At 38.3% G+C, this 10,000-nt stretch overlaps 1 protein-coding gene and 1 long non-coding RNA gene across 2 annotated transcripts in view; one reads left to right on the plus strand and one right to left on the minus strand.

Moving 5' to 3' along the window:
• The window catches only part of LOC137994939 (tyrosine-protein kinase JAK2-like), an 18,154-nt gene extending 11,844 nt beyond the window's left edge, over positions 1 to 6,310 (minus strand). The window contains exons 1-2 of the mRNA XM_068840522.1: positions 6,028 to 6,310; positions 4,280 to 4,365 (exon numbers count right to left, since the gene is read on the minus strand). Of these exons, the coding sequence (XP_068696623.1) occupies positions 4,280 to 4,289 (10 nt within the window). The 5' untranslated portion in view covers positions 4,290 to 4,365; positions 6,028 to 6,310. The remainder of the gene's footprint in view (positions 1 to 4,279; positions 4,366 to 6,027) is intronic.
• Positions 6,311 to 6,377: 67 nt separating this feature from the next.
• Positions 6,378 to 9,524, plus strand: LOC137994940 (uncharacterized). Its single transcript, XR_011122222.1, has 3 exons — positions 6,378 to 6,572; positions 7,860 to 7,901; positions 8,641 to 9,524. It is a non-coding gene; the product is annotated as an uncharacterized lncRNA (long non-coding RNA).
• Positions 9,525 to 10,000: the final 476 nt, after the last annotated feature.

Here is a 10,000-nt window from a genome sequence, read left to right on the forward strand (position 1 = left end):
ACGGAAGTGCATAAATAGATAAATTTGTGCATACTATTAATATTACTTTAAGGTAAAATAGGATCACTGCATGGCAAAAGTGTGATATGATCCTTTTACTGTACTTTTCAACATAATGCACAAACCCAAGCACATTTCAAGCAATTTTAACAAAATGCAGATTTCTCTTAAATTCAAAGATCTTTCATAGAGAAATCTGAATCCCATTTAAATTACTTAAGGTACAGCCACATACTTCAAGTCCCTTCGATCAAGGAAGGGGTGACATATGACAAAAATGGGATAACCATTTGAGAAAAAAATTCAGTTGTGATCTCTCATTCTCTCAGTTGCTATTATAGTAAGGTGATGAGTAGATTTCGTTGAGAAAATATAACACACCAGGTCATGAGCACTTACATACATGTACGCTGTACATTTAACACAATGAAAATACCCTTCGTCAATGAGTCATAGAAGACTCATGGCATTAAACTACCATCATGGACAAAAGCATTGGGAAGGTACATGTAGCATCACTTTAGAGATAACCCCACTCCCCCTTGTCAATGTTGGATTTTCCACAAAACAAAATAGTGACTTCTCTTTCAACATTGAATACGGGGGAGTGGGGAAGGGGGGGCACAAGAGCATGGTATTTCCCAAATACTACAGTCAATAGTTAGAATAATTGAATTAGGTGTGAAGTGAAGTGATGCGCACCATCTTCCCAACAACTTTTGACCAGGATTGTAAGTTCATATGACCATGATTGTTCTGCCATACTGCTAGGAATGGAACATTTTGTTCCAGGTATTTCCATATCATTTAACATGAATGCTACATTAAAATGCAAATACTAGTATCTTAACCCCCAGAGATTTGAATAGGCCACTTTCAAAAATATCATAATACTTGTTTACCCTCCAAAATCTTGCATAAGCATTGTTTCCAGTTTCTCTTGCAATGGTCCCAAGAGAAAACAAAAACCTATGCAAAAGCCTATGCAAAACTGAGTACCCTATTATGGTATTTTTGAAAGTGGCCTATTGGAAGGAAGGAAGGTGGGCCAGAATTTTTGAATATTCCAACGCAAACTGTCTACTACGATTTTGGACATTTTTCTGAACAGATTTCATAGATATTTCGGAAAAGTAGCGAAGAGTGGGCATAGGGAGCCCACACAAACAGTGTGTCTGTTTGTATGTTCGAGATATAAAGAAATGTATGGAAAATATTGAAGAGTCCTAATATAGTAAACTTACATCGAGAAATGACTATGTTAAAGCTCAAAATAACCTCAGTTGTTGTGTATTGTCATTTCTGCGGCTGAAAATGGTGAATTTGAGCGATTTGGTGGGTTTTCCCTTGACTGTTACTACACGTCCTTAGAAGGAGACAAGGGTGGAAAGCTCATTTTCGACCGCTCCAGCGTCAAGCCAATTTTCACCCAGAAATTAGAATCGCCCGTCTTTCAAATCGAACATCAGATAAACTGAAAGGTTGACGCTTCTTCTCTTGCCATTCAATCGAAGATCCATTCAAAATCCAAGCGCTAACCGCCAAATAATTTTCGAGAAATGCAGCTTTCGAAGCGACCAGCATCCGCGGCCGGGATTTCGTGTGCCAAGGTTGCTTTGCTCCACACTGATTGGATGCATTGTTTAGCAACATCCAATAAGTGTGGAGCAAACAGCGTGACGGTTGCTCCTTGGCACACGAAATCCCGGCCGCGGATGCTGGTCGCTTCGAAAGCTGCATTTCTCGAAAATTATTTGGCGGTTAGCGCTTGGATTTTGAATGGATCTTCAATTGAATGGCACGAGAAGAAGCGTCAACCTTTCAGTTTATCTGGTGTTCGATTTGAAAGACGGGCGATTCTAATTTCTGGGTGAAAATCGGCTTGACGCTGGAGCGGTCGAAAATGAGCTTTCCACCCTTGTCTCCTTCTAAGGACGTGTAGTAACAGTCAAGGGAAAACCCACCAAATCGCTCAAATTCACCATTTTCAGCCGCAGAAATGACAATACACAACAACTGAGGTTATTTTGAGCTTTAACATAGTCATTTCTCGATGTAAGTTTACTATATTAGGACTCTTCAATATTTTCCATACATTTCTTTATATCTCGAACATACAAACAGACACACTGTTTGTGTGGGCTCCCTATGGAGTGGGTAGAAATTTCCAAACCACATTGAAGAACAAAAGATTTTTAATAAGCTGAGTGAGAGTCAACTGTGAGATATAACTCCAGTATCATTTTTGCCACAGTTTCCTTGAGAATTATACTTTAAGAAAACGCCCCCCCAAAATTTTCGGCAAAAAAAAAGGCGACTACATGTACGTAATGTAAGGTTTTGATCAGACCTGTCACTACTTTTAGAAATTTCAGACCTGGCAAAAAAAGCCACCTAGAAATTTGTACAGACCTGAAATTCCCCTAGAACATCAGAACAGATAAATGTTTTGTAGGGCAGCTGCAAACTCACAAAATGAGCTTTTATAGCATTGCGGAAACTACATGTATTTCAGGTAATTCTGACAACTATTAAGACACCTCGTAGTTGGATGTCCCTGAATATTGAGCTAGCGGATTTGATCTCTTAAAATGAAGAGCCTATTTATCAATGATGACTTGGGACACTCAGAGAAGCACTCCTTCACAGGGGTTAAGATATAACATCTCTCTCAGTAAAAGTGCAAATTTTCTCCATTTCAACAACAGAATTTGTCACATGAACTTAGTTTAATGGCCTGCCTCTGAGTCTCCAGTAGCTCAGTGGTAGAGCATCCGAAATACATGTAGGTTCAACTCCTGCAAAGGAACACTTGAATTTTCTTTGAGTATCCTAGAGTCACCAATGGTTGATAAATAAATCTTGTCATTTTGTTTACTGGGGCTAAGAAAAACATCTGTTTCAGCACAAAAATAAAACATATCCCTTTTGACTTGTCAAAATAGTTGTTTTTATAATCTGCTCAATTAAATCAAGGCTCGAAATTAACGAAAAAAACCAGTCGCAATTTTTAGTTGCAAAATCGTCGCGCTGCATTGTGTTGTCAGTCACAGGCTTAGCAAAACAAAATATGAACCTGCAATAGTTGTGTGTAAAGAAACCGCTGAAAATGGCAAATGAACAAAGGAATGAACGCAACATTGCAGCCAAATTACACTAAAATTAAACTAGCTTCAAATAGAAAGAAAATTCACAGCGACAAACAAAATAATTTTGTCATTTCTTTATTTATTATCTTTATCAAAAAGTAGCAGTAAAGTAGCAACTGGCAGCCAACCCTTTGAGGTTATGTGGACGACATGAGGCTTAAGTTAAAAACTATATTATAGTATAATTATCTGAAGATTGAACTAATCAATAAGACAACTTTTTCTGTTAATTAAAGTCTGTCTGATGATCACGTAAGCGTGAAACTCTGAGTCACAGAAAAACGTATGTCTTATTGATTAGTTCAATCTTAACGGAGCACTGTCATGAGATGCGCATGCTCAAGGTTGTTTGCTCTCGAGCCCACAGAAAATTCTAGCCACCATCATGGACTCATGCGTGAGTCATGTATATTCGCTCGAGTTTCTCCTTTGTCCACCATGGCCCTCCCCAGTGGATGTCATTTTGAATTGTTGATTCAACATGAAAAAAGTTAACCTAACACTTTTCAAGTTTTCACAAGACGCTAGCGCATCCGCTTCTCGTGACAGTTTCCCTTTAAGATATACTACAATGTACGCTCTACGAATGCATTGAGCACTCTACCGCAAGGATAGACTGTACTCAAAATTTATAGTAATAATAATTATCATCATCATTTTTCACTTCTTCACAATAAAACTAAATTGCTTGGTTAAGTATAACTAACTGTTGGCCAACTGTCGGTCGATGTGAGCTGTTCTTCAATTTTACCAAACATTGGACTTTTGAAAAGGGCTTTTAAGGATTAAAGGCAACCCTGACTTGCTACTTTCCATATCTATCAATATATATTGTTGCAAATTCAATAAAAAAAGTGTATGATACCATGAGTCCAGAGTAGGAGAAAAATGTTTTGTAGGTACATATGTATAAATTGTAATATTACAGTAATAATTGCTTTCACAAGCAAAATTGCTTTCTCTCATTCATGGCCACTGCTGCACAAAATGCAATTCCTTTGAGGATTGCATCCCTCCTGTCCTAATCTTCTTCTCCTTCATTCACAAGTACAGGTAGTCTACATGTATGTGTTTTCATTCATTATATTGTAAAACATATGTAACCACTCTGAAACAGCAATTTTGCTTACCAGTGTCCATGTTACCAGTGTCTGTATTAACTCCACAGAGGTTCTGTGATGCTGTATTCCACCAATGTTACAGGCAACAAAGGCTTCTAACACAGAAATTTAACTAATTGATCACACAAGTTTTCTAATCCCCCACTTTTTTAGGTTGGTGTTTTTACCAATGATGTATCCAGAGCACGTCACTGTGTCCTGGGATGCGGATTTTTTTTTGCAATTTTTTCAAAAAGGGGTCCAGAGGACCCCCAACTTTGAAAACCTGGATGCATCTCTGTTTTACTGTAAACAGTTCACATGGGTTAACATGAAGATTAAAGGGTTACTTATGAAACTTAATTGCACATTTTTATGATCTAGTGTATCACGAAATTATGACCCTTCTCCCGCTCTCTCAATTATTACAAGAGTTCCCATAGATTGTACTGTGCAAGGCTGTTACCTAACAGGAGCCCGGTAGCCTGGGGCTCCCAAAGAATAGCTCTGGGCGCCTTAACTTTTGACAGCAACACCTTTCACTTCATATGTTGGGCTCCTAAGTTCTCAGCGTTTAGCTCTCAGGGCCCCTTTAAAATTTTCTTAGGCAGCAGCCTTGCTGTGTAACGATATCACTGGCCTAATATACCACAGGTTCTGTATGAGAAAAGAGAAGATTCCCTAATTTTAATAAGCACCAACAGCTAATGAAAAAAAAACACTCTCTACCTCACTCAGAGAAGTTGGCAACTTTTTCCCTAATCCTAAGATTAAAATTCATTTTGACTATAGGGCTGTTTATATGAGAAAAAACAATCTGCAGCTTATATGGATTACAAAAAAACGTGAACTGGGCCATTTATACAAGTGCAGCTTACATAAGACGCGAAATGCATACTTGTATAAGTGGTGCGTGGCTAAGTTCGCAGGCAACTGGTCCGATCTTTTTCTTTGCATGTTTCATTGCTTGTGCTTGCCATTTTTACACAGGTGAATGGACGGGAGCAAAAAGAAGTCTGGGCTATAATAACAAACAAGTGCAAGAGCCCTTCAAGGCTTGAGCAAGCTGCAGAAATCACTTTTGAGTACATATATACGAACAATTTCATGTCCAAGGTAAGCCGCGACCAAGATAAGCACAGCCCAAAACCCACAGACCAGGATAAGCCACGGCTTGAGCTAGCTGCGGATGGATTAAGCCGTGAACTTCGATTTGTGTACCATTTAAGTGGGGTGTTGGCATCCTATGTAAGCCGTGGCTTTTTTTTTCGTATAAACGACCCTAATGACAACAGATGGTTACTCTAGTCAAACATGCCGCCAATTTCCAATGCTATTAAAACCCCTCAGATATTACATCATGCAGATTATGTACTACACCCACTCAATGTGTATCAGAAATTGTACATTGGGTCACTAAAAAAATCCACGCTTTTCTCGGCAGTCTTATCGGTAAATACTAACATGAGGAGTTTTTCAGAGAACAAAAACCCGTAGAATTGACGGCTTACGTTGCAAAATTCTCACTGTGATACCGGTTTGGACCGGTTGAGCGTTCACGACGAAAAGCTAGCCACTTTTTGTACTAGAGAGTCCGCAGTTTGTGAATAAAGATGCCATAAATAACTTGAAATGGTTCGTTTATAAGCTCTCACTCTTAGGGAATTCTGAGGATATATTTCTACACTTCTCTGATCATGAAAAGTCAAACTAGGGCGAAATGATACAAAATAAGTATTAGGAAGTTATGGACTCTAGCTAATTGAAATTGTACTTACAATATTCTGTATATCCTTCCCCTTTGAGTTTCTTGCGCTTTTGCCTGATTTTTAAGGGCAAATCTCTGACACGGTCTCACGATGAGGCACAAAAATCTCACGGTAAACAGATTCACAGGCCGATGAAATACTTCGAATATTTTCACCTCTGCCCTGCAAAATTGGTTTTTTTGGCGCCAATTATGTGGAGACCAAGATCCGCACAGTTCCTGACAGTTCCATTGCGTTAATACGTAGGGCGGTGAAACGGACACTCCGCTCCGCTCCCGGTGTCCCCTCTTGGTCGATCTTGGTTCAATGTGTGATGCGGAGAAAGACTGGCACGAGCGTTCCTTCCGCGCTTCCGGTGCAATCAATGGCTGCCAAAAATATCCTCTCGACGAATTTCTTTCTTTATTTTTGGGCCACCAGTAGTGTATTATTTAAAGGCCTTTTTGATATTTTTGACCCAGAACTCAATACTATTTTGTCTGTGGGAATATCACTCAACTATTTTCGTCGCAAGCTGCTTAAATTTGAGTGAAGTAAAACAGGGTCGAATGCAGGTATGTCCCGCTTATCGTGACCAAGCCGTGTTCCGCTAATTCTTTTAGGAGTACTCCACATTACTCCACTCTAAATTTTACATATGTTTAAGATCGATAGCTTTTACATAACGTAGTAAAAAAAAACCAGCTGGATATATTTGGATATAGCAGCGTTTCAGAACTTCAAACTTGCTCACTTAACGAATCGCCCGCAGCAGTCAATTTTACCGACAATAAAAGCTATTTTCAAGATTTCACCCGCTTGGGAAAATCAACAAACAAAAAATACGGTTTGATCAGGGCGCTTATATGTTCATCTTGATAATTTAAATAAAATGCGAGTAAAGATTGCTGTTAATACTCTGTCCGAAAAAGTTTGCAATGATATGGCTTTGCATGACAACAACACCACAAAAAGACAATTAGAATTTATGAAAATGTGAAATGCTTTGGAATGTCTTCAAAGATAACAGTCCACTGCAGTTAATAACAGATCAACGTGTTACCAACTTAAACCAAGTACTTAATTACTTCAAAGCCTGGAAACAAGAGCTTCAACAATTATTCCACAGAAGAAAGAGATGTGTCAGAACACTTCATAACATATGGCAAACAATGTTTGATCTCGAGGTAATACTGGTATATAGACTAGACTTAAAATGGATCACATCAAAACAATGCAAAACTGATAAGTTATTGTAAATACCATGTCCTTGCCCCCTTAGATACAACTATGCAAAAAAAGCCTTTCTATTCCATGGCAACTCCTTCATATTTTGTACTAGCTGAGGACAAAGCAACGATTTTAGTTCCTTGCAGAATATCCTCCCCTGAGGAAAAGCAATTTGTAGCCTATCACTACTGCTACATTTTAAGACTCCCCATCCTCTCCCAAACCCCATATTGTTTTCTTTGCCTTTGTGCAGTTTTTAACACAAACAAAATAAACTAACCTGTGGCTGATCAATATGATCACATTTTGTTCCACTGTGTGAAACATACATAAAATAATTAAAAGAATAAGCCCTGGAACATACCTTAAAAAATAACAATGATTGTATTTATTGTAAGGCTTGACTGGCAACGCCACACAGAGACCTTAAAAAATATAGCATAAAAACATGCCGCTGCTTGACAAGTGTACTCCAATTTTAATTTCAATCGCCAGTCCACTGTAAAATAATTGTACTATTTCACACTCAAGGATCAGAAGCATCTATTTTTGTGTGTCTGATCTAGCCCTTTTACTCAATCGATTAGTATACATATCAATACAGTAACTCTCTGTTTCATATCGTTTTCAAGGTGTCAGTAAAAGGCCTTAAAGGACTTCTACATCTACATCGAGTGAGTATATATCAGGCGCGTAGCGTGGTCATTTTTTCAAGTACGCACAAGCACATATGATCTAGAAACCTAAGTAAACTGAGCGAAAAATACTGCGTTCTTTATTTCTTGTCGAAATAGTTGTGTGAATACAAGCAAAAGAACAAAGCGTCTTGCCCTTATTTTGAGCAAACTTGGTGCAAACAAAACATTGTTTTGATTGTGCTAGCGTGACTGGAATTGTCAAGAACGTTCTTGGAACGTTGCTCCTTTGTCACAAACCTTCTTGGAACCTCGCTCCTTTGTAACCGCGCCTTTTTGTTGCATGCTGATGATTGTTAGTGCAAAAAAAAGGTAGAATGCAAAACCAAGTTAGAACATGGTATAGCTTTTGTTTTAGTTTTTAGAATTTAATCAAAGTGGTGCTTTCATCACGAAATCTTGGTTGCGTACAAGTAAAATGTTAAGGATAGAAACAATTGCTAAAAATTTCAAAATTTTCTGGTCACTTCAAGTACGCACGTGCGTATATGCGTATAGGACACTACGCGCCTCTCAGTTATTTTAAGAGCCGGCGTGTTGATCCGGCCGAAGTTCGAACCTGCGACCTCCCGCGTGACAGCACGATGCTCAACCAACTGAGCCACCGGTGAGTGGTGGCTTATATTAACACAGATTAGTTAAAACTGAATATGGAAACTTGTATGTAATTCCCAAGAAACTTAATCAGGATCTTGTTGAGTCTTTTTTTCCCTTCCAGCGACAAATGTGTGGAGGTTCACAAATATGACAGCCTTCACTTACAGTTATAATTGGAATGGTCTTGCTGCTCTTTTAATCATCAAGGCTTATCAAGAATAAGCAGACCAATGTAAATGAGGTACAGGAATGTTTCCATCTTGCTCAATCAAATGAGCATCTTCCAAGAAGAGATTAACATACTGATCCTGATTTAACTTGGACAATAATATGGCTCCGTCTTGGGGCACCAGACACAAATGGTAACATAACTATTGGTTAACCACTGTTTGCAAGACATTATATTTTGGTGCAATATTGTTTCTTGTCGCTTGTTTCCATTATTTTATGTAATCTGTATTTCGCACATGAAGTAGAGGTTTTTGCCATACATTCACACTCCCCTCAGAGGGTTTTTGATTCAAATGGTTAACCACTCTGCAAAATTCCAGTCTTATTGAGTTATAGAGCCTATAATCTAAAAAAATACATTTATCACTCTTTTGGAAAGGTCATTCAAAAAATGAGGGTGATACCATTTATGACTTTGTAATATCTTGTCTGATATTTCCCGTTTAAATTTTTTTCTTTAGATTTAGCAAATTAGAAGATTTGCAATGTCACACTGTGTACACAGTGTGGAAGTCAGGACTTTTATTTTCAGATAATTAATGGTAATAGGTGACAATATTTAGCTCTACTTTCTATTTTGTTTTGAAAATAGCATGCTACCATTTCTGCTTGTGAGGGCTAACCATAAATAGGCTTACCGAATTCTCTTGACGCTAACTGTACAACTCTTCATACTAACTAGTAAGCTACGATGGGTATGTCATTTAGCCTGAGGTGCACTCTGGTTAGCCTGTGTTCATTAAGCTGTCAATAATGACAATAAAAAACACTTTACCCAAATCCTGTGCCAATTTATCTCTGAACATAACTGATTTCTAAAGACATAATTAACTTTGCACAACTATTGTACTCACAGTAAGGCACATAATTAGCTCAATTATCATTCAACTACAGAAAATATTGTAGTAATCGGTGGCGGATCTAGAACTTGAGCTAAGGGTGGGGGGTTGCTTGCCCTGCCGGCTTTTCCTCCTGCCGTAAGGTAGTTTTTTGTATGGACAAAAAACGGGAGGGCCATCTTTTACTAAACGAGTTCCTTTACTTTGTTAACAGAATATAAACAAAATGTAAAAAAAACTAGATGCTTCCGTGAAGCATACACTGGGTTGCCTGTGGTACGTGTTACAGAAAATCAGAAGGCACTGAATTGTGTGGTATTGAACTACAGCATTCCAGTCTCTGAAGAATAACAAATAAAAGAGACGCGAGAAACATTGGCTTCTGGGCTGACATGTTGATAATTTTCAAGT

The sequence above is a fragment of the Montipora foliosa genome, chromosome 3, assembly GCF_036669935.1.
Source record: "Montipora foliosa isolate CH-2021 chromosome 3, ASM3666993v2, whole genome shotgun sequence".
NCBI classification, from domain to species: domain Eukaryota; kingdom Metazoa; phylum Cnidaria; class Anthozoa; order Scleractinia; family Acroporidae; genus Montipora; species Montipora foliosa.